The sequence below is a fragment of the Nymphaea colorata genome, chromosome 9 (assembly GCF_008831285.2).
Source record: "Nymphaea colorata isolate Beijing-Zhang1983 chromosome 9, ASM883128v2, whole genome shotgun sequence".
Taxonomy (NCBI): Eukaryota; Viridiplantae; Streptophyta; class Magnoliopsida; order Nymphaeales; family Nymphaeaceae; genus Nymphaea; species Nymphaea colorata.
In genome coordinates this window covers 101,409-129,354 of record NC_045146.1, presented here as the reverse complement: position 1 = coordinate 129,354, position 27,946 = coordinate 101,409, and the positions used below count along the sequence as shown (strand labels likewise).

General features: G+C 38.0%; 2 protein-coding genes across 8 annotated transcripts; both read right to left on the bottom strand.

Moving 5' to 3' along the window:
- Nucleotides 1-754: 754 nt before the first annotated feature.
- On the bottom strand, nt 755-26,687 carry LOC116260160 (actin-related protein 2/3 complex subunit 2A-like). 7 transcript variants are annotated; one of them, XR_007574206.1, is made up of 10 exons: nt 26,505-26,683; nt 19,722-19,788; nt 19,346-19,553; nt 16,294-16,463; nt 14,673-14,750; nt 14,324-14,456; nt 14,155-14,246; nt 8,985-9,041; nt 1,057-1,284; nt 755-977 (listed from the first exon to the last, which is right to left on the bottom strand). XR_007574206.1 is itself a non-coding variant. In XM_050079458.1 (9 exons), the coding sequence occupies exons 1-9, from the start codon at nt 26,564-26,566 to the stop codon at nt 1,207-1,209; spliced, it is 945 nt and encodes a 314-aa protein (XP_049935415.1). In that variant the 5' UTR covers nt 26,567-26,683; the 3' UTR covers nt 755-1,206. The 7 variants fall into 7 exon arrangements, 4 of the variants coding, with proteins under 4 accessions (XP_049935415.1, XP_031494146.1, XP_031494147.1 ...); XR_007574208.1 differs by having other exon boundaries at nt 755-1,011; nt 1,092-1,284; XR_007574207.1 differs by having other exon boundaries at nt 1,092-1,284.
- On the bottom strand, nt 2,457-3,350 carry LOC116260161 (40S ribosomal protein S17-like). The gene has a single exon (XM_031638288.2). It carries the CDS (start codon nt 3,219-3,221, stop codon nt 2,793-2,795), a length of 429 nt encoding a protein of 142 aa, XP_031494148.1. The 5' UTR covers nt 3,222-3,350; the 3' UTR covers nt 2,457-2,792.
- Nucleotides 26,688-27,946: the final 1,259 nt, after the last annotated feature.

Genomic DNA, 27,946 nt, shown 5'->3' with positions numbered 1-27,946 from the left:
AATGTAATGCAGTCTACCAAAACAATACACAGGAACAACTTAAACGTAAACCATGGAACACGTGCAGCATGACGGAACGGTGTGTCCGTCCTGGGAGCTTCCTTCCTCGAAACATAGAGATACTGCCCAATCTTTCTTGTCATCACACTGCCAGAATATTACAGAAGCATCCCATTAAGTGGGCAGAGCTTAAAATCCTTTGAACATTTCATCAAGCACGTAGGATGAATTGTTTTCTCGCAAATAGCTTTACACGTCCAGTAGATACTGAAACGAGAAGAAAACACTACCGAAGTCCCAAATATTCAGTTGAAAGAATAAGCAATAGGCTTGATATTGCAGCCCATTCAAAACTCTGTAGTTTGATCGAACAGGTGAAAGTATGTGCCGTTCCATTCCTCCGATTAAGTCTCGTAACTTCATATATGATTGACTGCCTAGCATGTGCCTCAGAGTGCAACACACAAACCTCGTCAAGAAGACGCATGCATCACTTGAGCAATGGCAGAGACGCCCCAATAAATCAGAGCCAATCCCATTCGCCCATCAAGTTTTTGGTGATTGTCAAAGACCAGACTTGTGCTTGCGAACATACCATAACTTGCTTGAAAAAATTCTCATTCTTGACCACAAACAAGGAATCTCATATAAATATCTTTTTTTTAGTAGGACCAAAAATATGTGCAGATAAACAACCCAACAAGAATAAGGATTAAAAGACTAGTTCCCAAGAGGGATACTTGGTAAGGCAGGATCAGTGACTAATGATCACAAGGTTTTATTTTCCTCCCAACTGAATACAGGAAATATGTAGCAACGCTAATCCACTCTTGTAGAGCTCAATTGTACAAGAGTAATCTAATAAGCCTGTTCCCAGTCGGTTCTAAATATTATAGGAAAAAAAGGTGAATTCATATGAAGAGAACTCTCATTTTATTCGAGCCTGCCAGAGGGAATCATGCCAGAACAGCTACAGCCTACACAGATCATGATCATCCAAGCTGAGTTTAGCTGCATTAAACTCATGAAGCATTAAGACAGGACAAGTGCTTCCACCTTTGTTCAGAGTGAGGCCTGCCATAAATACTCACCAACATGCAAACAATCGTCCCCAAATGCTGGTTACGATTTTATCTACTTAATTGAAACTGCAAGCTGCTAGGACGGCAAGTGAAGGGCTACAATTGCACCATAAAAAAGGCCACATCAGCCTAGACGTTTGAAAGGTCTTGATTGTGATGTCTTCTTTGTTTTCTCCAAATCTGGTTTCGCCCTATCCAAGGCCTGGAAGGTAAGTGTGGTCAGACACGTCAAAGTTCCACCCGAAATCAATCGGAGTTGTTATAGGATCAAAATGGCCCTACGCATTATGCTCCACATATGACATGCCAGAGTATAAAAATGAAAACTTTCTATTTAGCACCTCAATAAAGCACATGCTAAGTTTCCTTGTCCATGGTATCCAATGTACTGGAATATAAAGCTCCACTATAGGCACCAATCTATGATCTTCCCTTTCTGTCTGTGAAAAATGATCAATCTAGATGGATTAAAGGGAACTATGATATGGAAATTGGCACTTAAAAATTTTGGCTTCTGTAATATTGACTGATGAACTTACTTAAGTTGATGTGTTTCAAATTTTCAATGTATTAATAAAGGATAACCTTTAGAAGAAGAATACAATTGAAATTCACAATTATTGAGCAGCAGTACTAAACTTTGTCTTTTGACATGAAGGTTGGAATGCTCGACCCTCCACGGGAGGAAGAACGAAATGCTATTCTGACATGCCTGTCTGCCGGGATACGTGTGATAGTTGTTACTGGTGATAACAAAGTGAGATCAGGATGATTGAGGATCTTTTTTTTGTTCAACTTTTGTAATACAACTTGCTGATTTATTATATAAATCTTAAGTCTACTGCAGAATCTCTCTGCCACAGAATTGGGGCTTTTGATCTTCCTGATTTTACTGGATATTCTTATACTGCTTCCGAATTTAAGGATCTTCCCCCTTTGCAGAAAGCATTGGCTTTACAACGTATGGTGCTCTTCACCAGGTACTTAAGAGCTGGGTTAAATAATCACTAACCCGTCATGATTCCTCCTTGGCATTGCTCAATTCTTGATAAATAGTTGTGCTACTAAAATGGGTGTTCCATTGTATTATTGTTTCTTACAATTCTTATTGGAGTGATGATAATAAGTTTAAATTGTAACTTTGATTAATCTGTTTTGTTTTGCAGAATCTGACTCGTTACTCTTGTAAGAAATAGTTTTGTATGTGTGTGCATGTCACGCCTCAGCTCTTCTCATTGTATTTCACAGCATTGAAATATAACACCTAGATCAAGAAGAAAAGTACCAACAAACAACAATCGCAATAATACGCAATACTCTGAGCTACAGCACACGCAAGTAATATCACACAAAACCTGCATCTCACACCAAATATAATAAATGAAACCATAACATAAGGGGTAAGAGAAGAAACCACTGAGGGTCGCATCTACAACACTAGCATGTGAAAGCACCAGTGGCCTAGCGTAACTATCATTCCCAAACAAAACATAGATGAACATCAGACGACGATAAACATATTATGCTCAAACGTTTGCGAGAAACATAATACCAAATTCCCGGTAAAAAAGAGAAACAAAAATATCTCTATTACTGTTCGGAACAGAGTCCTAAATCTGAAACATCTAACAAAATGGGAAAGGAACAAAAGTGACCACAATCACGATCCGATCAGAAATATCAAGGGGCAGAAGACGCTCTCCTGGAGGCCTAGCTTCTCCGGCCCATGTAACCACCACCGGGCTTTGAGTAGCCCAGGCCGCCGGTAGGGGCGTCGGGCTGCTTGACGACACCAGGGAGGTCCGCCATGCCGAGGGCCGCAAGCATGTCGATCGTCTCCTTGTCGACCTCGATGACGTCCGTCTTGATGGCGGATTCATCGGGAACGAAGTCCATGCGGCGCTCGCGCTCCTCTTCCTGGAGCTTGAGGGAGATGCCACGGACTGGACCACGCTGGATGCGTTTCATCAGGTGGGTGGAGAAGCCGGCGATCTTGTTGCGGAGGCGCTTCGAGGGGATGATGGCAACCTCCTCCAGGATTTTCTTGTTGGTGTGGAAGTCAAGCGTCATTCTCGAGTAGTACCGCTCGATCACCTGCCTCGACGATTTTTTTACCGTCTTCGTCCTCACCCGCCCCATCTTGCCGCCCGCTGTTCGCCGCTGCTACTCTCGGAGGAAGAGAGGGAAAAAGAGAGGCAGAGAGAGGACGGGAGAGAGAGGGGGATGGCGTTTCAACAAAGGCTTTTCGAAGACTAGGGTTTTCCACGAGATCACTTTTGCCGCGGGCCTTATGGGCCTCTGACCGGGCCGGCCCGGCCCGATATCCCGGGTCCCGGCCCGGCCCCGACCCGGACCGACACATTTGAGTGGGGGACGGAGGATCTGCAGTTCATTATAATGTTGAAAAAACCGCAAATTAGCTATTTGATAAGATCCTCATTTTATCTGCTTACTCTTAATTACCTTTTTTTTTTCTTGCGTTCCTAGCTTAAGAACCTTCTTCTCCATCTCTCTCTCTCTCTCTCTCTCTCTCTCTCTCTATATATATATATATATATATATATATAGAGGTAATTTGGCTATTCAGGTCATGCAGGTCATTTATGAGGGCCCTTTTGATTGTTATTTAATATTAATTGACAATTTTTTTCTTGTTTCTCTCAGTGATCTGTCATTATAGATTGGATGACCCAGTCGGATGACCCTTACTAGTGAGTTGGATGATTCTAAAAAGCCAAAGTTACCATTCACTATACATATCTAGCATAGTATCTACCAGCTTCTTATAGAAGTATGGGTCTTTCCAAAATGGGCATTCATTAGATGGGAAGTGTTAGGAGGATCGAGCGAGAAATGTAAAAGTAAGTGACCTGACCCATTGAATCATGACTCTATCAGCTATGCTGTAAATGAAATTGTGCAAGCAGATTTACAAGAGCAATCTATGTTTCAATATCTTTGATTGATTGTAGAAAAAAAAAGGTTGTGTATGTAGGATTTATATACAAATATTTGATCAAGTTTTTCCACGGGTTTTGGGCTTGCGTTGTTCCGTGCAGTAACGCTACGGGATCGGCGTTGGAGCATGCGTGGAAGCAGTGGCGGAGCCAGAACAGTCCAACCTCTGGATCTGGGTAGGGCCAAACTAAATTTAAATCTAAAAAATACATAAAGTGATTAAAAAATATTTTTTTTTTCAATGTAATTTTTTTTTTCATTTTGCCAGGGTGGGGCCATGGCCTAGGCGGGCCCCCTCTCCCTCCGCCCCTGCGTGGAAGTGGCCTGCTGATCTTCCCGTGGAGGCGATATCCCTCCTTACCTTCTGAAGAACATGGTGGAGGACCTCGAGTCCACGCAGTTGCTATGGAGTTTGGAGCTCGCCGGTGTGCAACATGTTGTTTAGGAATCCTCAGGCGACTTCAGCGGTTCTCTTCGGAAGCTCAGGTGCGGGAATTCGACCTCTTTAAGCGTGTAACTCATGCCGCCAGGTCTGAGCATTAATTTGGAGAATTTAAATCTACGCAGACCGATGAATCCATAAGCGCATCGCAGTTTCTGCGAATCCAAACATTCTATTCGGAGAAAGGTCCGTTCGGAGCATTCCTGGCTTGTGCGCTTTAGCATTCAAACTCTTCACGTGCTTTTGGGTGAGCAAGGGGTATTAAACCCACCGCCCAAAAAAGGCCCGAAGGCCCCTCCATTCCTCCTGTCCTCGGGGTCCTGAGTTGCGTCGGTGTCAACGATAGCAACGGTGCACCATTCAGCTTGGGTGTCATGTCCTACCGTCTTAAGACACATGATCGAACTAAAGACCTGCTTTAATACATGCCCCTAACTCAATACAGCCCTTAACTCGACCAACTACGCTATGCCCCTTGTTTTAGTCTTTGTTTACATCCTTCAATGTCCCAAAAACTGTGATTGTAAATGTCATCGTGTGCAGGATGGATGTCCAAAATAAAGTTGGAAAAATCAAGTTACGAGCTCTAATACGCGGTGAGCTATAGTGGACAAGAGTTTGTCAAAGTGGTTGATTAGAGTTACAGAGAGGATAATGGATTGGAAAGTTCCAACATTTGCCTGGTTCTTTAAAGCTTGTGTTGGTTCACTTCCTACGACTGCTATCGCCACCACCGACATATATTTCTTTTTCCACTTTAAACTAGCAAAACAATCACATCTATTATAAACGAAAATAGTAATCTTTTTATTCTCGTTTCTAGTAATAATATAGAAACTTACAACAGTTCCAAGCATAACCTCGTCATATAATACTTGTATGAACCGCTTTCAAGATGCTGAAAACAGAACGCTAGCGTGGTGTCCCCAAGTCCATGAATGCAGTAGAGACATGCAGTAGAGACAAGAACATAATGGGACCTAACAGAATTAACATGCAGGCCACAGCGGTGTCTCCAAATGTAATGCAGTCTACCAAAACAATACACAGGAACAACTTAATGTAATCCATAAAACACGTGCAACATGACGGAACGGTGTGTCCGTCCTGGGAGCTTCCTTCCTCGAAACATAGAGATACTGCCCAATCTTTCTTGTCGTCACACTGCCTGAATACTACAGAAACATCCCATTAAGTGGGCAGAGCTTAAAATCCTTGAACATTTCATCAAGCGCGTAAGGATGAATCGTTTTCTCGCAAATAGCTTTACACGTCAAGTAAATATTGAAACGAGAAGAAAACACTACCGATGTTCCAAATATTCAGTTCAAAGAATAAGCAATTGGCTTGATATTGCATGCCATTCAGAACTCTGTAGTTTGATCTAGCAGGTGAAAGCTCGTGCCGTTCCATTCCTCTGATTACATGTCTCATAACTTCATATATGATTTGACTGCCTAGCATGTGCCTCAGTGTGCAACACACAAACCTTGTCAAGAAGACGCATGCATCACTTGAACAATGGCAGAGACGCCCCAATAAATCAGAGTCAATTCCATTCGCCCATCAAGTTTTGGCGATTGTCAAAGACCAGACTTGTGCTCGCGAACATACCATAACTTTAAAAAAAAGCTCATTCTAGACCACAAGCAAGCAATCCCATATAAACATCTTTATTTGAGTAGGACCAAAAAATATGTGCAGGATCAGTGTCTAATGATCACAATGTCGACACATCACAAGGTTTTATTTTACTCCCAACTGAATACAGGAAATATGTAGCAATGCTAATCCACTCTTGTAGAGCTCAATTGTACAAGATTAATCTAATAAGCCCGTTCTCAATCGGTTCTAAATATTATAGGAAAAAAATGTGTATTCATATAAATAGAACTCTCATTTTACTCGAGCTTGCCAGAGGGAATCATGCCAGAACAGCTACACAGATCATGATCATCCAAGCTGAGCTTAGCTGCATTAAACTCATGAAGCATTACGACAAGACAAGTGCTTCCACCTTTGTTCAGAGTGAGGCCTGCCATAAATACTCACCAACATGCAAACAATCGTCCCCAAATGCTGGTTACGATTTTATCTACTGCAAGCTGCTAGGATGGCAAGCAAAGGGCTACAATTGCACCATAAAAGAGGTCAACATCAGCCTAGGCGTTTGAATGATCTTGATTGCGATGTCTTCTTTGTTTTCTCCAAATCTGGTTTCGCCCTATCCAAGGCCTGGAAGGTAAAGTGTGGTCAGACACGTCAAAGTTCCACCCGAAATCAATAGGAGTTGTTATAGGATCAAAATGGCCCTACAAATTATGCTCCACATACGACATGCCAGAGTATAAAAATGAAAACTTTCTATTTAGCACCTCAATAAAGGACATCGACTAGTATGTAAGCGAAAGATAACCTAAAAATCAATTCAAGTTGATTGACAGCTGTATCTTTGACTAGGTTAAAGCCATTGGTGTCCAACTTGTGGACAATTCAGACCTTGCTTCTAGGTAAAATCAATGAGGAAAAACCTCACAATGCCTAGGAAGTTTTAACAGTCTTGGGAAGATATCAGTATTTATAGAATCAACAAGAGACGGCATCTCAAAGGAGATTCCAACTTCGCTCCACTTCAAGATAAAACTCATCCTCCTTTTGCCTTTGGAGGGTATGACAAGTAACCTCCAAAAACAAGCTTTTAACTTTTGTAAAAGCACTGGTCAGTGCCTAGTTAAAAATCACTACCAGGTGCTTGGAATGGCCTTACCACGACCCAAAAAATAGTTCAAATAACCTAAAAGTTCCAACATTAGATTAAACAATTTGAAAGAAATTGAAGGAAAAATTTACACAATTAGAAACAGTTATAATATGTTTTAGTGTTAAAAAATATTTAAAACAAATATATGAAAAATCATACGCACCACTATATAGGCTCATGAGCAACCCTAGCATGAGGCTTGTGGGAAAAAAGCCTAATCAGAGATGGACAGGCTATTGACTATATAATTTATGCCAACAAATGAAGACCCCCATTCTTCAACCCAATGCACCCTGCACTCTCTACAGACACCATAAATCATACATTATGAGGTCACCACAAGCATTTTAACTGCTGCTATGTATGGAATCACAACTTCCCCAGCATAGAAGAGAAAACTAAATGAAACTCAAGTCTTTGGCCTAGAAGATGATTCTGTGAACTCAATTGCAGTCAGAAGTTACTAAGCTACAAAGTAAACCAGCTGAAATGATCATGAAAGGATCAACTAGATAAATGACAAAAGATACTAAAAGAGAAAAAGTGAAACCTAGGCTTCAACTTTCCAAACCTTATAGCAATCCTTCGTGGGTATGTGTGTGTGTGAGAGAGAGAGAGAGAGGGAGAGGGAGAGGGATGAGGTTTGTCTGGAAAAGATGAAAGTTTCTTAAGGTCAGACACAAATAAGAGAATATTGTTAAATCATAAATGTAGGCCTATCATGGAAATTCAGAAATCCACCTCTTTTCTTATTCCTCCCAATCAAAATCAAAATGAGGAGATGAAGTCATAGCTGTATGTGGGTGCAAGCGCATACTGTCAAAAGCCCCTTTTAGGAGTCATAATCATACCCTTACATTCACCAAAATATACCATGACTTTCATCTTTGCTACTTTTTTTCGGGAACTGAGACATCATTCTCGAGGTGGGGACCTGGCAATACTGATTTAACATGGTGTGCCTACAATTATGTCCCTTTACAGCAAAAACCACTGAGGAGAAGGCTCCTTGAAACACAGAAACCTTCAACACAGAAAGCATACGAGATCTTCTTGTGCAAAAGAATACAATGAAGCTTTGAAATCATGATCAGCTGTTTAAATGACTAACATTTTTCTTGCTGTGCTTACTGCCTAACCATTTGGGAACATAAACCAATTCACCTGGTGTCATAGCTTAGCAGTGTGAGGGACGACCGCAACTATTCAAACCTACCAGGGGCATATATATGGTCCCTGGTGCATGCATGAAATGGTGATCCAACCTCAATTTGGCCACTTGCATTCCAAGTCATGACAATGTAGTTTCTGAAGATGAGCTAGACCACAGGATAGAGGAACAAGTAAATTTGTTTGAAAGTTTGGCTTTAAAATCTTTAGTTTAGACTCAATAATTGCACATCCTAGGGATTGAAAATCTGAATCTGTTTTCATCTTACTATGAAATTCAAAAGAAGAGCCTAGGCCCCTTCCCTGAGTTAACTGCCTGATTCAGAAACCATCCAAGTACACAGGCAAACACATGCACACAAGCAAGGACATACACATACAGAGAGACACACACCAACACACACAAAAAGGTGCGAAAATGACCTGTATAGGTTGGTCAGCAAGGCTAGTGATAAACCAACTACCTTGCTCAGTAGGAAGATTGAGCAGGTGTTCACACTTACAGAATGAATCTCAGAGACAAAAGAAGGAAAAAAGAAGGCTTGCATCGAGATTTTGTGGGCAATATTACCTGAATCAGTGACTCCACACGTCGCCTCATTCTAGTATGCATAAAACCTTCTGAGCACTGCAGAAAAACAAATATGGGGATACTGTGAACTAAATTGCAGTCAGAAGTTAATCCTTCTTCAAGGAAACAAATTACAGAGATTCACGGATGCAGGTTGTGCAAAGCCCCCAAAGTCTCCAATTATATCTAGCCATATTACCAAGCACAGGTATAGCTTTGCAAGTCCAACCTAGACACAGCACATGCATGCCTAGCTTTTTCTCATATCAAAAAACTCAAACCTAGAAATGAAGTGAATTTGGCAGCAAGCTGGATCCAAGGTAAACCGATCTGCTTAACCTTTACATGGATCAAGATAATGGGCTCATAGTCAATCCATCCAAAATGATCGTATTTTAAGTGAGACAAGAAACCATTCTTATTTCATAGCATGAAAATCTCATATCTAAAACCACCCTCGTACATGAGAGACACAGTCGACATTGTAATTCTGTGCAGTAATTATCTAAAACCACCTTTGTACACGAGGAATACAGCCAACATTGGAAAATGTGAATGAATAATTCATACTCATAGGCACTAAAAATATACTCTATAGTACAAACCATATTTTTATTCAAATTTTAAGACCCAATATTTTTAAAAATCCAAAAGCATCTTGATACAAGATAATGATACTAGCTGAAAGAATTGGTCTCACATTTCATGTAGTCATGAACTCCATAAAACATCAAGAGGCAGTATACTGTGAATGGCATGTACATCTCACCATGAAGTATGACGAATTGGATGTGTTTCACATGTAAAGTGTTAAATTGAACTAAACAAAGTTTATGATATATATATATATATATATATATATATATATATATATATATATATAGGAGAGAGAGAAAGAGAGAACACATAAACACACATGAACCATGAACCAGTTTTCCTCTTATCTCTTGGACTAAAATTGTTTATATGATACTTCCTCCAAAACAAGCAGCAAATACTCCCTTCTATTGAAAGTAATCACTATCAAATCTAAGATAATGTGGATCAACCACAACTGAGTGGATGCTTATCAAAGACCAAGCTACACATGGTTGTCAATGGAAATATGCAATGCATCCAAACAGGTATTTTTACATTAATAAAGTGCCATAATGAGGGCTTGATTAAAAATGACCAAAAACACATTTTCCCATGATCCAGATTCAGAGCATCCGTCCCATTCACTGGTTGTAAAATAACAATCAGAACAAAGTTCTTTATATGATAAAGTCCCCCTGAGAAAGAAGAGGGGAAAGAAAAAATGGACTCACTATTTATCGTATCCTATTGAAAGATTGAACTACTACTGAACAAGAAACTAACAAAAGGGATAGAGGATGAGAAAGATTCAGGAATTAGAAGTGTATTTTTTATGTTTGCCAGTTGCCACTATATTATTGCAGACAGAATCTCACAGGTGCAGAAATTGTATGAAATTTAAAATACAGTGACAAGACATGTCAGTGAATCATAGGATGCACTTAACATAGATAGGTTCATGGGATCAATGTTATGTACATCGTACGAAACGCATGGCTATCGTACAATATGTAGAAACCTATACGGTACACTTAAGATACACTTTATTGTATCCTATTGAAAGATTGAACTACTACTGAACAAGAAACTAACAAAAGGGATAGAGGATGAGAAGGATTCAGGAATCAGAAGTATATTTTTTATGTTTGTCACTATATTATTGCAGACAGAATCTCACTGGTGCAGAAATTGTATCAAATTTAAAATACAGTGACATCAGTGAATCATAGGATGCACTTAACATAGATAAGTTCATGAGATCAATGTTATCTACATCGTACGATACACATGCCTATTGTACGATATGTAGAAACCTATACGGTACACTTAAGATACACGATACCCATGTATCGTATGATACAGGGAAAAATGCAAAAAGGGGCCTGACGGCTCCTTTTTGCATTATGTTTTAGTTTAAATACTCCTCTCACTCTCTCTCTTTTTGTTTCTAAAGACTCCATGAGATGTGGGAGGGAGAGATTTTGCCCATTTTCATCAAAAATCACTAGAGATTCAGCGATTTGAGAGAGCTTACTAGCCGGTGAAGAAGCTTTCTCATAGTGGGGATGGTGGGAAGCAGTGTTGTATGTATCGTATGATACATATCGTCGCGTTTCAAAAATGTGATATGACACACCACCTGATCATACAGATACGATATAGGCACCATATCGTACGATACAATTACGATACAGCTATGATACGTTACGATACAACTACGAAATGCTAATTTTTATTGATTTTTTCAGAATTTTTTTCTATTTTAATTTTTTTCTGATTGTTTTTTTTTTAAAATACGATACAGTTACGATACGTTACGATATTTTACAATACAACGTATCTTAAAACCAGACCGATACAGTTTACGATACGCTTTTTACAACATTGGAGGGAAGCTTGGAGAAAGAGGGTTTTTTGGTTTCTAAAACCAAGAAGGTAAAAAATTACTTATTTTCACCGTTGAATCGTTTATTTTTCTTATTTCCTATAGTTAATCGTAGGTTTTTACTTGTGTAAAAATATATATTCGAACCCTGCATTCAGTGGTGTACAAAGGTGAAACCCATAGCTGGTATACACAATGATGTAGCTCAATGCATTGGCTCCCAAGAGAACCCATTGCCACCCTACGTCAAGCACCAATGTTTGGAGTTATTAATGCCGAAAGCAAACAGTATTGAAAAGAAAATGCATGAAGATGTAGGATATGGGGACCCATATGAAGAGGAAGGAAGCGAAGGTGAAAATGTTGAGCTCGAAGAAGAAGATGTTGGTGTCAATTTGGGAACAAATAAACGGAAAAGCATCATCCACAAAGGTGGTTCTTCAGCTGCAACCAGAAAGAGAAGATGTGCAAGTACAATTTCACGAGGACGTGGCACGAGTCATGGTCATACTATTGGAACTGGTGGTGGTAGAGTCCCTACTATGAGGTCAAGTATTGGATGCAATTCAATCAAGAATTTTTTCCCCACTTATACTGCTGCAAGTGCTCAGTCTGAGATTCATACAACCATGTGTTCAAAGAATATTATTGCCGCAATAGATGATGCCATAGGGAGATGGTTCTATGACGCATCCATTCCCTATTCATTTTCAACCTATAGCAGATGTGATCACTTTTGTAGGCCGAGGGTATAAAATGCCCTCTTATCATAAATTGAGAGGTAAAATTCTTAATAATGCAGTTAGAGATGTCAAGGCACATTGTGATGAACTGAAATTGAGGTGGAAAGACACAAGATGTGGTGTAATGGCATACGGGTGGACGGTCATCAAGAACAGAGCATTGGTAAACTTCCTTGTATATTGGCTCCTTAGGTACAATGTTCTTATAATCTATTGATTTGTCTGATACTCCTAAGACTGTTGATGTTTTGTGTGAGATTTTTGATAAAGTTATACAAGAAGTTGGGCCTGGGAATGTCGTGCAATCACTGATAATGTAGCAAATTATAAAGTTGGAGGTGAAATGTTAGCAGCACGATATAGGACATTTTATTGGAGCTCATGTGTTGCTCATTGTTCAAATCTAATGCTTTAGGATCTTGGTGAAAGAGATAACATGAAGTGGACAGTTCAAAGATGCCAAGAAATCACTAAGTTCATTTATAATCATGCTTATGTCTTGAACTTGATGAGCAAATTCACAAATGGGGCTGAATTGATTCGACATGCAAAAACACGGTTTGCCACAAATGTTTTGTTTGTGCAGAGTATAGTCAAGCAAAGAAATCCACTCAGGCAGATGTTTTCAAGTGATGATTGGGCTGCATATCCACATGCATATAAAAGGAACGACAATTGTTGATACTATATCCAACACTGAATTTTTGGAATCATGTGTGAACTTATTGAAGGTTTGTGTACCTTTAATGAAAGTTCTCGGATTGGTTGATAGTGAAGATAGACCTTCTATTGAATATTTATATGAGGTGATTGATAGAGCAAAGGAGGCCAAGAAAAGAAGTTGCACATACTTATATGGAAGATTATAGATGAAAGGTGGTCTGGACAACTTCATCGCCCACTTCATGCAGCAGCCTACTATCCTGCTATTAGATATCTTTCCACTTTTAAGGACAGAAAGGTCGAGTATGGCATGTTGGATTGTATTGAGATATTGGAAAGTGATTATAGAGAACAAAAAGTTGTCCATGTGTCGATCAACAAATATGATATTTGTTATGGTAACATGGGAGAGACACAACAATTCGATGCAGGACATCATTGTGCCTAGGTATTAGAAAAAGAGACTTTATCTTATCTACTTTTTTATTGTTATTTTATTTGTTATTTCGACCTTCTCATATATTTACTATTTCGCAGCAGAAGGAGAGGTTGGAGAGTAATGGAATGTTGGTGACATTCCAACAGAAGGGATAGAAGCAATTAATGATGAAAAATGAATCTGATGATGCAAATGACGAGGAGAAAAATGATAACTATATGTTTTGAACATATGAATTGTGATGTAATCTAAGTCCTAGGAGGTTAAGACTCCAAACCCTAACTCCTAAGACTCTAAGTGATGATGCAAATGACGAGGATTATTGTTGAATCTATGATGGATGTTTATTATATTATTTTGAATCTCTAATTTCTTATTTTTGAATGTGTTGTTCATATACATGAATGTTCCCTATGTATGATGATTTTTTTTTTTATATTGAATACATTTTCTCTTGATTTTTTTTATTTGTAGGATTTTTTCGGAAACTTTTATGATTTTTTCTCCATTTTTAATGATTTTTTCATATTTTTTTAAATTTAAAAATTAATTTTACGTTATGCTACACTACGTTTGCGATACGTCACAATACGGCAGATAGGTAGGCCCAACCAATACGCATTACGCTAAGCCTTTTGCAACATTGCATGAAATACACTTGATATAGGCAAGTTACACTGCGGGACTGGATTTGAGGGTCTATTTCATTTATTCCCTGAATACTTACAACAAATATCTTAAGTTACGCTGTAATAGTAAGAAAGGAGGATACAGCTAAAGATGCTTGACTTGACCTTGCACAATCCATTCCTAACCATATTTTTTTCCTGTAAATGTTTTCAAGCCATAAAGGAACTTTACCTTAACATGATAGCTAACATAGGCATGAAATGTTGACAAATTCCAGACAATTTTGTCCAGCTTGCCACCTTCCACATGACGAGGAAAAATCACTGAAATGGAGAACCGTTACTCAAACATACAAAAGGAAAAGACGAATAAATGCTACAGGAAATTGTTGTGCTGTTACCAAAAGTAACAAATCCTGCATTCACAGACAATGCTTGATCAGGAGCTCCTTTCAACTCTATTGGAGGTGATGGTGACCATAAACAAGATGGTGCAGTATTTAGTCCTGTCGCACGTCGTGCCTCAACGAATTCCTGCACATGTATCTTTCAATTGAAAAATAGCTCATATGTGCAAAAAAATTTGCTTTTAACTTTTAAGACTCATAACAAGGGCTCAGGCGAGTCTACTGACTCGGTTCAGGGTCACTCGACTCGGGCCTTTACGTTATTCCATGATAGAAAAAGCACCACAGGGGGAAATGACTAATTAAAATTGTTACGTATTACAGCTGACCCAGAAAAAGTTACCTGCAGGAAGGATGTTGCTAGAACTGTATCAACTGGATCCCTAAATCTCATTGGGAATATCACAGTCACTTTTTCTGGCTGCCATGAGAAAACAGGGTTGAGAATGTTAAAAAGAAACCTTTGGTGAAGAATGACATTTTAATACGAACTACAGAACCACAAACAGCAAACAAAATTATTTCCAGTGAAACACCTTTTCCTCTAACATTTTTTTTTCATATGTTAGTCTATAAAGAACATTCCAGGCTCCCAGGTTTAGCTAAAGCAGCCAAAAAATACCAATGAATTTTAAAATAGTCATAATATTGCAAAGTTCCCGAATCATATCATTCAAGAAAGTGCAATTACATTAAATTGGTAATGCCACAAGATTTAACAACTTTGTTTACAATTTCACATTAATTTTATGATCATGGTTGATAGACAGAGCAGTCAATTTCATTGCTCAAAGTTGCAAAGACAGAAAGAGAAACGCAGATAATTGCTTGTAGCACTAAGTCACAAGCCCACACCAACACATGCACACATGCACGCACACACACACTAGCTATTTAAAACTGTAATTATGGTTTGCTAATTTCTCCACTTTATTTTTAACTTTTCTGGTTAACATAGCATTCAACCAGCTGACCTAGCCAGCCGCTAACTCCAATAGCCAGAATTCCAGGCTAGCTCAGCTCCTTGGACTTGTATGTAAAGGGACTTTTCCCTGAAAACTTTCATTTGTTTTTGTGTAATTAGGGTACAATACCACTCTGTAGCCACATGCAGGTAATTGAACAGAACAATCAGATCTCCACATACTTCAAAATAAACAGCAATAAATTACAGGGAGAAGACCACCACTGACAATCTTGGAGGATCATTTCTCTTCTTTGTCATGTAGACAACTAACGTATCATGTTGATGGATAAAAAGAAAGAAACAATAATTGGATGATGGCAACAGCAGCAGTATGCAATGGGCCTTACAGTTCTTCTGAAGATTGCCTCTGTTCCTTAAAATACCATGGCATTTTTCAGTCAGACTAGATACTATCAATTTGCATAGGCAAGGCATATGACGTCTCCTTAACCATTATGTATGACTTCCTCCTTTTAGAATAAAAAGTTGTTAGATGGCAGTGAGACAGAGGTTGTCCACCAAATTTCATGTGCTATTCCAAATCTTTGATGTGTCAGGCCATAGAATAAATTCAGCTTGCTGTGACTATAAGCCTAATTAATCAGATGCTAACCTCTACTAGTGAGGATTATTTATCTTCTATATGGTTTTTCTTATTCTCTGCTTGATCTTATTGTTGATTTAGTTGTAGTAATTGTTGTTCTCTTTTAGTTAATCTACAAGAGCTGCACAAGAAATTATCAAACGAGATACAGGAAGAAAAACATTGCACTGAAGACATTGACAAAACTCCTATGGAATAAAGCTTACAGTGTGCAAACACAAGATAACTACCAGAAAAGCATTTCATTCTTTTTCTTTATGAAAAGGGGGATCTTATCTTTAATTGCCTATGTCACGGAAAAGGAAGTATATGTGTATGTGTGTGTGTGTGTCTCACTGTGATCAGGTAATTGATAGAAGGCACAAGGAATGGACTATAAAATTTGGCATTCACCTGGGGAATCACGAAGAAGGATTCCTTAGGCCTATGTAGAAGTGCCACAAGTCTATCTACGTCTGGAGCAACAGTCTTGGTTGCCAGGTGCTTAAGCACTATTCTTAGTGGAGCTCCCAACACCACTTCTCTTACTGATGCAACCTTTACCAAAAAGGCATATCTTTGACCTGATTAAAAAAAACAAACCCATACTAAGCATGAAATTCAATATTATTGCCATCAAACATCTTCATTAGCTGAAAACAAAACATTTGAATCCAGGAACAAGACATCAATGAAAGTAAGGTTACGATTTAGAGATCCACTAATTAAAATCAAAGGACGATGCCATGAAACGTTTGATGCAGAATATGCATTCATCTGGCTAAATTGTAAAGAGTGGTTAACAGATGATGCTGTCAAAAGAATAAGTCTCATCCATACAGCAAACAGAACATGGAAGCTGGACATAGACTTGTATATGCGGTCTTTGTCGAAACCACCTCGAAGAGGGTTCTATCAAAGGGATAACCAGGATACCCAACTAAGTAATGAATCTCTGCATTCTTGTGCCTAGTTGTCGTCCTTCTCTCCTTTTCTTTCCCTTTTCTATGTATGGTAATTCAAAATCCCATGGACTAAGACTACGGACCTTTCATAAGAGAGGTATGGGATAGATTAAACATATCTAGATCATATATATTATAAAAGCTAGTCATTTGTTTTCTATAAAATAGTATTTATACCATAATCAATTCCAAAAAGAATAACTAAAACCTAAGCTTATAAACTAATAGACATCATTTATAAAGGAACATGTAGCATCAAAACTGCCTCTTATGGATGTTAGCAAGACCTACCACCAATGAATTGAAAGGATAGAGTGGTCCGATGTACTAAAGGCCTCCAATCATGGCATTGTTTAGAATTATTTTAACAAATATAATAAAGAATATGCATGTATAAATGCCAAGCGATGGTGACAGTTTTTGATGTCACATTAAAGCTTATTTTTTGTGTAGGAGTATAAATTCTAATTTCTAACATAGACAATAACTTGTGGAAGCCAATGACTCTGCTATTTCTTAATTTACTGACTAAGATATGTGCATACACTTGGAATCAGTAGTAGCTGCACTTCCCAGTCAGCAAGAGGCAATAGCAGTCGGGAATTGGAATTCTCTTGTAATGAATTTTTTTTAACATGGGTATTCGGTATTCCAATTCAACCCAAAAAAAAGACGTGCAGACAGGTCCATGTAATAAAAGTCGACAAAAATAATTTCTTCAAGTTCAATGACTTGTTGCTTTAAGCAACCACATTGTAATACCCCAAAAAATTTAATCTCGTATTGAAGATTGTGAGAGATCTTCAAGGGCTTATAAAAGAGGTTGTCAACATGGTTAGTTGTCCTAATTCCTAGTCTTTTTTGGGCTGAAACTAAAACTGTTAAAGGACGGGTTGGGATCCATCAGACCAGAGAGTAGGTTGGGTCGTTATAGTGGTATAAGAGTATAGTCCAACACTCGAACTTGAGGTCCCACACGGGCAGACGCGTGTGCCTTAAAGAGGGTGGATTCTGACATCCAAAAAAAAAAAGTCTTGTATTGAAAATTGTGAGCGATCTTCAAAGGCTTATAAAAGGGTTTGTCAATATGGTTAGTTGTCTTAGTTCCTAGCCTTTTTTGGGTTGAAACTGAAACTGCTAAGGGCGGGTTGAGATCTGTCAAACCAAGGACTCGAGTACAGGAGTGGGTTGGGTCGTTGCACACATATAACAAGGAGAAGACCATCGAAGAGGAAAAAGAAGAAGAGGAGGAGGAGAAAGAGAAAACATTAGGAGAAATCGTACAACAGCAGTGACAGTAGGGAGGGCAACAGCGAGAGCAGCAGAAAATGTGAGAGGGAGAAAGAGAAAGAGATTTAGGGAGGAAACTATAGGGGGTTCCACCTCTTTTTTTTTTCAACTTTATCCTTTAACCAATTTAAAAATCTCAACTCACTTCACTAATGGTACCTAAGATATGGACTCGTTGACCAGTATCTACCTATGGCCCAAGCTCTTGCATAGGTGGTTTTGACAAATAATGTAAGTAAATGGTCCATGGCAAATAAAAACTCTAATAATTAGGTGAAAAATAAAATAAATAAGAAATAATAAGAAAACATAAAAAATTAATTAGATTAATGACAAAATGATGTTTTAATAAAAACAAAAATGAAGATAAATAATTAACTTAATTTTAAACTTTAAAGCAAAAAACAATGTGAAAAAAAACATGAAAAAACTGATAAAAATGCGAGAAAACACATTAAACTAATTTGGCGGCTTTTTTTTTTTTTAAACGCATCTTCTTTCAGTTTTATTTGTTTCAAACATTTTTAATGTAAATATCAGGTCTCTTTTGAAAAAGATGTGATATTTGACACCTTGCTTTATAGTGTACACCTTGCTTTATAGTGTAAATACAATGCAAATGCAGCTCCTGGAAAGAGAGCCTACAGATGGTTCACAGCCTCTCAATGCAGTTTATTGATCTTGTTTCCATACCAATGAAAAATGTTATAAATTCCCCTGCTGCTCCAAATGATCTCTTCCTACTTGCAACTGACAATCCCATGGAGCAGAAGTATAGGAGTTATGCAGTTTGGAACCTGATGTAAGCAAATAAGAGAAAACTAAGATGAGCATTCCTATTGTGAGTCTGGAGTCCTTTCTAAATGTTGTAGAAGGAGCTAAATTGCAGAGGCCTTTCAAATAACAGCAGATATGAGGAACCCATTAGGCCATTACTCTAGAACCTTCCAGAACAGATTATGTGTCTCAAAGAAGATTATGCAGCAAAAAGATCTCATGAGAATCCAAATATCAAGATAACCAATTACCTACAAAAGCAGGCATGCAAATAAAATTGTGGAAATTAATTCTCATAGGATGAAGCCATGGAACTATCTAGAATCAAGAGATAGAATTGAATAGCAAGACTCAGGAGGCTCAACAATCAATCCTACACTCTTCTTGTAGAGTTAACATAGTCATTATGACCTTAAGTTAGAAACTTCTTGGACCTTCATCTGGGGGAAGTTTTGACAGATTTAACTTCATTGTGAGGTTATATCCATCCTTTGGAGGATCAAGAATTTGTACAGCACCACCATAGGCTGCTTTTATAGCTTCAATTGCACCAAACGGGAGCCCATCAAAGAAAATAGTCTCTGGAGGTGGGGTAGGCAGTGACATTGACAAAAGAATTGAATGAGGATCCCTCACAGAAAACTGCAACCAAAATTTTCAGCATTATGTAAAACCATCACTTAAGCATAAGACAGACCAGATGTGATGACTCAGATCAACAAAGGTGCACAAGAGGTTGTATGCATGTTACCGTATCCAACAAATTGAAATAAAGAAAATATATGGGTTGGACAGAGGAACTACAGGTACCTGAATGTGATAGCGAATATCATCAAACTCCACAGAATGGCAATCCATTTCAACAACTCTTTCTGGACTGCAAGACCAATTTTCCAACAGGACAAGTTAGCAGGATGAGTCACAAAATTTCCTAAATGATTTTAGAACTTGAACACTATATCTTTCGTTTCTTATTAACATATTTACACCAGTGTTTAAGAAAAATTCAACAGACTCACAAGATGAAGCACAAATAGACAGCCATGCAGATGAAATTGAAAAGATCGCTTGACTAACATACATGAAAAGGATAAGATAAGATTGATTGCTTAGATGGGGAAAAATACAAGAAAAACAAGTGGTGCGGCATACCCACTTGTACATTCATGCATGGATCCTTATACATTACAAGCAAATAAGAAAAGAGTTCTGAAAATATGTTACTTTGTGTGGCACATTATATTCATAATACCGTTTATAATTGTATCTTGAATTAAAAAAGCCAGTAAAATTGTTTGGTGACGTGCATTCCTTTCCTAAAAACATGTAACAAACAGAGCAGCACAGGTAAATTCTTAGCCAAAGTTAGATGATGAACTGGTAAAAACATAACAAAACCATTGTCCAAGGTAAAAAAAAACTAAATAAAATGCATTTTAGAACTTGGAGTTTAGGCTTTCTAAGATGTGTTAATATATTAATAACTGTCAGTCTGCTGCATACTTCAGGTGATATCCGTTGCAGTATAAAGCTTTATTAGGCCACTACCATATACTTTCTCACGTGCAGCAGTATCTGGAAGTTTGGAACTAAGCTTCACAGGTAAAGAACACAACCAATTGCAGGACAATGGCCTTTTACCAAGACCAGAGAACAGAATTTGGTTATAGAAGAAAAAGAAAAAAAAAAAAAGGTGCAACACAAAATAATAATATACTACATATACTGGGATATATTAAATTGTAAGACAAGCTTTCAGGTTGTTGATCAAAAGATTTTTTAAAAAATACCATTTAGCATTATATATTCAGTATGTAGACAATTGTTTATGCATACGTGTTTGTAGATTGCACAACACACACGTCTGTGTGTGTTTCTTTATTTCTTTTTATATCTTTCTTTTTATTCACGTGGCTAGCTGACACATTCATATTGTAGCTTCTTGTAAACTAGCCGACAGCTGGTTTCCCCATGTCAGGGAATAATACCCAGTTCTTGTCTACTTCTTGCATACAGTTAAATTATTTTTTATTTTATACGCTGTAATGGAGTTCTTGCTGTTAATGCCTTTTGAGCACCATTTGAGTTTCTTGAGTGTGTGCTGAATGCACTCAAGCAAAAGCTGTTGCAAACTAGCCAACAGCTGATTTCCCCATGTCAGGGACTGGTACACAATTCTTGTCTACTTCTTGCATAGAGTTACATTTTTTTTTCATTTTATACGCCTTTATGCAGTTCTTGCTGTTAGTGCCTTTTGAGAACCATTTGAGTTTCTTGAGTGTGTGCTTAGTGCACTCAAGCAAAAGTAGTTACCTATAGCTTGACAAAGCAATTCAGTGAAGAACATTGTTTGTGTTAGCCATTAATTAAAAAAAAAAATCCAATTTTTAATTGACATTTCAGCCACAAATTCATGTCTCAGCTAAAAGTGCTCTGGTTACTGCTAGTAACTTTTCCAGGCAACTAAAAGGTGAAAACATTTCAGACAAGCAGACGAGTTCTACCACACAGCACTGAAGAGTCCTGATTTCTGAACAAAACATACCCATCTTTCCCATTTTTAAGATAGCTTTTATAGTCTGTGATTCACATAAATTTTCCCATTTTTGTCAAATCAGGTTAATTTTCTTCCTTAGCACGAAGGAGATATAATTTCTGCACAAGACCAGACCACGCCTTTCTAAGCACATGATGTCATTTCCTGAATGGGTTAGGTACTGAAGATCAGGAAACTATACAATAAAAGCTGCACAAGAATTTTTTTATAATGGAATGCTAGAATAGACTAGTTTCTTTCCTTAGTTGGTATCCTGACAAGATACATTTATTGCACAAGGCAAGATAGGCTCCCTAAGCACATGATAGTAAAGCAGCAATAGCAGATTTAGAAAAGCCCATTTCCTATGTCACATAGATAGGTGGGGAGGGCAAGTGCTGGTGCTAGTGTGGCATTTCCGTACACTGACACACAAATACATAAACAACATGACCTTTAGGAAGTGCAACTCTTTAATACCAACAAGCAAAATGAAATTTACAAAATCTAGATAGAGAATACTATATATATATATATATAAATATATATATATAGTCACAAATAAAGTTTTGGAGTTTTAAAAGGCGAGGTTTTTCTCGGGTATAATACTGCGAGCTTGAAAAAAAAGGAAAAATACAGTAAATTTTTAAAGATTTTAAAAAACTAAAAATAGGGGAAAAATAAAATAAGTGAGAAACTAATAACACAAAACATCAAAAGATAAGTAGATTTGCAACAAATAAGAAATAGAAAATGAAAAAAAAAAACTGTTTGGCATTAAAAAAATGAAAAAAGTGAAAAAAATGAGAAAAAATGCATTAAAAACGTGTTTTTTGTTTTTAACGTTTTTTTAAGTTTTAAACGGAAATTTAATTTATTGCGTTTTTTTCGAAAAAAATGTGTTTTTTGTGACTATATATATATATATATATATATATATATATGGGGGAGCTGTATGTGCCAGTATTTAATATCAAAAGCAAAATTAAATTTAGAAACATTACATAGCAAAACACAGAAGATATAGTTTCCTAGTGAGACTAAGCTAATAAATCAGCTAGATTTATCGCTCAACTGACAACTTGCAGTTTGCACATAGTCCAGTCCCTGTGCACATTCCAGTTGACTGCCCTTTCTATGGCTGCTAATTGAATTTGGTTAACTGGTAGAACATTGATGCCTAAACCAGCACCTGATCGGATGCTACATGAATCGACGACCCCTTAAAGAGACCAACTGACATAGACTAAGTCACACACAATGGAACTTCAGCTCATTATGGATTGAAATACTCTTGAATAATCTCCCTTCCTCTTCATATGCAAGCAAAAACAATATCATGCAAATGTTATGGAGAGATTGAATTTACATAGTGAAGCATTTTGAAATTAGTTGGGGAAGAAGCAACATCACGCGCAAATAAGAAGCATGGTACCACCTCGTCTAGGCAAGAATACGCTAACATATAGGCAGGGATTGAACTGCCTTCACATAAATTTCCTCAAGTTATTGTGACAGTAGGAGTGCACAGTCAATTTTGCTGGGATACTGGTGCTTATTTCTTGTGGAGAAGCTATTTACCTAGATTATTTTCAAGCTAATAACATACTGAAAAACACATAAACTAAACTTTATCCAATAGCTATCAAATTCTTCTGGCATGTCATACATCCTTAGATTTTTACAGAACTCACAACAATTTGTTTCAAAGACAAAAATATGACAGTTTCCTCAAAGAAAAATGCAGATCAACAATTGGTTTGGGGTAAAGGTAAAAAAACATGGTTAAAATTGTAAGTAAACCTGGTCAACAAGAAAAGAAACAATGGTTATTATAAACTCTTGCTTGAGCACTGTAACATCATAAGCAAATTGGATACACACAGATCCACTCCATACTCTAAAATTGGAGGATGATAACAGTTATACATCCAGTAATCATCTGACGAATGTTTATTTCATTTGAAGATTTGTAGATGCTCACCAAGTGTTTGTTGAAACGCATGAACCAATCTGGTCCTTGGACTGCCTATCTCACTGTATGTTCATCTAAAGTATTCAAATGGAGGGTCCTTGTTTGCATCTTTCTCTGAAAAGAATCACATGCGGATGAATTTGGGTAGCTGAGGATCAAAGGAAAGCTGGTAGAACAATGAATTAGGCATGTTCCTCTTCCCCACCATGTTAATTACCAATAATCACCACAGGAACAAGATCCATCCTTAAAGTGATGGAAACGATTGATATCTCTAATAATAATCTCCCGTGATGCAATCATGCATATAAACTTGAAAGCATTATGGCAATCACCACAAATTCGAAGGTTTTTCTTCACTCGAATTGGAGTCCCAGGAGGAGTACTTATGAGTCCAAAGGCTACAGCCAACTTCTCACTGTGGTGGAAGAGAAGTATCTCCTTCTCACTTTGCTCCACATCATGCAGATCAAATTCAACCTTGGGCACATAGCCTGCTTGATTCAAGAGATCATTCAACTCATCTAATTTAGCATATATCTTATCTGTCTGCGAATGACTTTTATCTCCTACTATAAAGGTATGAACCTTATCTTTGACTTCAATCCAGCTAATGCCTGGCTCCTTTTTCACTCTGCTATCTTTAAGCATTCTTCTCACCTGAGCCACGTTCTCCCACATGCCCTTTGCAGCATACATGTTTGCAAGAAGAACATGAGTTCCTGATTTCTCAGGTTCAAGTTTGAAAAGCATTTCTGCAGCTCGTTGGCCCAATTCCAGATTGCCATGAATCCTTGAAGCAGCTAGAAGAGCGCCCCACACTGTCGCATTAGGCTCAAAAGGCATTTGATTTAAAAGATCCTTAGCTTGTTCCAGCTTACCTGAACGGCCAAGAAGATCAATCATGCACGAATAGTGTTCTTGTGTTGGTTCAATGTTGAACATTGATTTCATTGAATCAAAGTACCTAGTAGCCTCCTTGACAAGTCCTGCATGATTACATGCTGATATGAGGCTAACCAAAGTTATATGATTGGGATGGATGCCTTCTTTAAGCATTTGATCAAACAACTCAAGAGCCTCAATTCCATGTCCATGTTGTGCAAGCCCAGCGATCATTGCTGACCACGAGACAATGCCCCTCTGTGGGATTTCAAGGAAAGCAAGGTTTGCATCCTCAACGCATCCACACTTTGCATACATGTTAACCAACGCATTTCCAGAAAACACATCCAAGTCAAAACCTAGTTTCACAATGTGAGTATGCACTTGTTTTCCTTGTTCAAGTGCAGATAAGTAAGCACATGCATTGAGGAGGGTGCTGCATATGAAACAATCTGGTCTGAGACCTTCATGTAGCATTGCAGAAAATAGCTTCAATGCTTCCTCCCCTTGTCCACAATGAGCATAACCTGACATCATGGAGGTGAAGGATGCAACATCTCTATCTTTGCATTCCTCAAAAGCTTGTCTAGCATCTTCTATCAAATCACATTTGCCATAGGCATCAACTAGACTATTTGTTACATAAATGTCTTCTTGAAATCCAGAGCTTAGAACATGTGCATGGATCTGTTTGCAGATTAAATCATCCTGCAGACTAGCAGCAGCATTGAGCAATGTAAAGAGAGTAGTTTGGTTCCAATTAATTCCATCCTTCCACATGCAAAAAGCTAGAGAGAGAGCTTCTTTCGCATTCCCATTTTGCAGACAACCTCCAACCAATGCATTCCATGTAATCAGATCATGTTCAGGTAGGGAATCAAAAACTTTTCTTGCATCCTCCAAACAACCACACTTTGAGTACATATCAATCAGGCCAACACCAACAACAATGTCAGCTTTGAAACCTGTCTTGATGACATGCGAATGAATCTGCTTTCCAATATCCTGCAACTCCAAGTTAGCAGACGCTTTAAGTACACTGGACAGTGTGAACATATTTGGCACCATTCCCACCCCCTGCATTTCTTCCAGCATCTGTAAAACTTCCTCATGAAATCCATGAAGAGCACAACCAGCAATTAAAGCATTCCAAGAAATAACATCTGGCTCTAATATACCATCAAAAACTTGTGATGCGTCCACCAGATTACCAAGTTTTGCATACATATCAACAAGCGCATTAGCTGAAAATATATCCAGATGATATCCCAGTTTTATCAAATATCCATGAATTCGCCTCCCTTGACTCAAATCCTCACACACAGTGCATGCATTGACCAAATTGGATAAACTGAATTCGTCAGGTTTCTGACCACAAGAAATCATCTCATCAAACAAATAGATAGCTTGATCACTGTAATCATTCTTTACATAAGCAGAAAACAATGCATTCCATGACACCACATTTCTTATGGTCATTCCATCAAAGAGCTGGCGCGCTTCTGAAAGCTTCCCACATTTTGCATACACTACTACCAATGTATTAGCAACAAAAACATCGCTTTCATAGCCAGTGACAACTACCACACAATGAATCTGCATTCCTTGCACCAAAGCTACCATATTTGAGCATGCTTTGAGCACGCTGGGAAACGTGAACTCATTAGACTTGACACCCAGATTATGCATCTTTGCAAAAGCTAACAGTGCATCTTTTTCAAACCCATTCTGTGCGTAGCCAGTGATGAGAGCGGTCCAAGACACCAAATCCGGCTTATGCATTTCAGTGAACACTTGGTGAGCGTCCCCAAAACTTCGAAATTTGAAATAAATATTGATCATATGATTATTCAGTGTGTTATCGTCACTATGTCCTGATTTTATAATATGGGCATGTATCTGTGTGCATCCATATTTGCATCTGAAGCTGCTGCACTCAATCAAGAGCTCAGAATAAGCACTGTTTCAGCTATCGAGTAAACAATGCTGCAAGCAGACATTAGATCCCACAAGAAGAAAAAGAAACTTGCAAAAAATACCAAACCTAAGTTAACAATGGCGGACCATCATATTACCAAAATCAACAAAATAACAAAAACCTAGAATGCATCTGCAAATGGAACGAGGAGAAAGACAAGAAATAGCAGCACTCGAGAAAATGAAGGAGCGAAAAAAAAACAAAAAAACAGGTACTAACTTCTGGACGCGATTGAGGAGGATCTGCAGGAGGAACCTCGAGCGAGGCTGAAGAAGGATCATGGCCGCCCTAATAAAATTACCGGCTTTCTCGGTCGGGAATCCTTCTCCTCTCCTCTCCTCGCCTCCAGTAGAAACGAGAGGGAGAGAGGGTCGGTCTTTGTTCCGCCAACGCGACCCGCTCTTTTACTGCGGAACCAATTTGCCGCAGGTTTCGGGTTTGGTACCAAAAGAAAGGATCCACTTAAGTACTTGGATCGGATTTATCGGGTTGGATTACTTAAAAAAGCGATTCACAATAGTAAAAATATATTTATTATTCCATGTCTAAAGACAGATTCATATAATATTTTAACAAATGGTTTATGAATCTGCCGTTAAAATGTTCTATGAATTTATTACAATTTTTAGAGCAGATACATCAAACAACAAGATACTATTTTTGCTGTCAAACTATCCGTAAAGGAATATTGTTTAAGAAATTTTATTTGAATTTCTTTATTTCTCAAGAAAAAAATCTAGAAGATATAATATGGATTTGGATATACACTTTTCAGGTTAATCTAAATCTGGACCGCCTGATTTTAAAAGGGTCCGACCCATTGTGCAACTCAAAGTCATAGATCACAGCCATACTCAAAAAGCGGCTGTCTTATCCTTAGAGCTCAAGGAAGCTGTTGCAAGGCTTGGAGGGATTCTACTTCAACAATATATTTGGATCGAGGGCAAGGAATGAAGTGGAAAGTAAAAAGGAGGGAAAAGAAAAAGAAGTGCATGAAAAGAAACAACTTATTAAAAAAAAACTTGTTGGTTTAAGAACAAAAATAAAGAAAAAGAATTTGATTTGTTCACATTAATGTCCACAATACCAAATAACTTGATTATACCTATTTCTCGTTTTCTCTCACATACGTATACATTTTGAACTTAAATTTTAAATTTTCAGATAATATCATAAGATTTACTAAGCCGAACATTTTAAACTTGAATTTTAAATTTGCATATAATGATGAAGAATGAGGAACAGCATATTTCTTTTCATACATTCTTTGGGAACAAGTGTAAATCGCCGCTCCATTTGTTTCGTCAACATGACAAAAGTGGGGATCTTCTTCAATAATGGTCCCAAAACCATTAACTCATGACTGTATTTGCTCGAGCAGCATTGCCACTTCCTGTAGTGGCGATTTTACGGAAACCACTATCTTCTTAAATCGTCACGCTCCTCCCTCCGTCTCTCTTCGCTGTTCATCTAAATCCATCGACTCCCCTTCTTACATCCACTTCTTCTTCCTCCTCCACAGATGGTATATCTCACACAAACTCTTTCACACTTTAAATCAGAGGCTTCCCTCATTGGTCTTGCAGTTGTGAGATGAGATAAATATCTTTCTTCTTGTAAGTGGGAGACACTTATGTTGAGGAAGAGGTCTGGAGAATCGG

Excerpts from the sequence above, each read along its gene's own strand:
- LOC116260161 (XM_031638288.2), bottom strand. The coding sequence starts at position 3,221 with ATGGGGCGGGTGAGGACGAAGACGGTAAAAAAATCGTCGAGGCAGGTG.
- LOC116260160 (XM_031638285.2), bottom strand. The coding sequence starts at position 26,566 with ATGATCCTTCTTCAGCCTCGCTCGAGGTTCCTCCTGCAGATCCTCCTC. Across the intron at positions 26,238-26,504 it reads CTCCTCAATCGCGTCCAGAA|CAGCTTCAGATGCAAATATG; the intron begins GTTAGTACCTGT and ends GATTGAGTGCAG.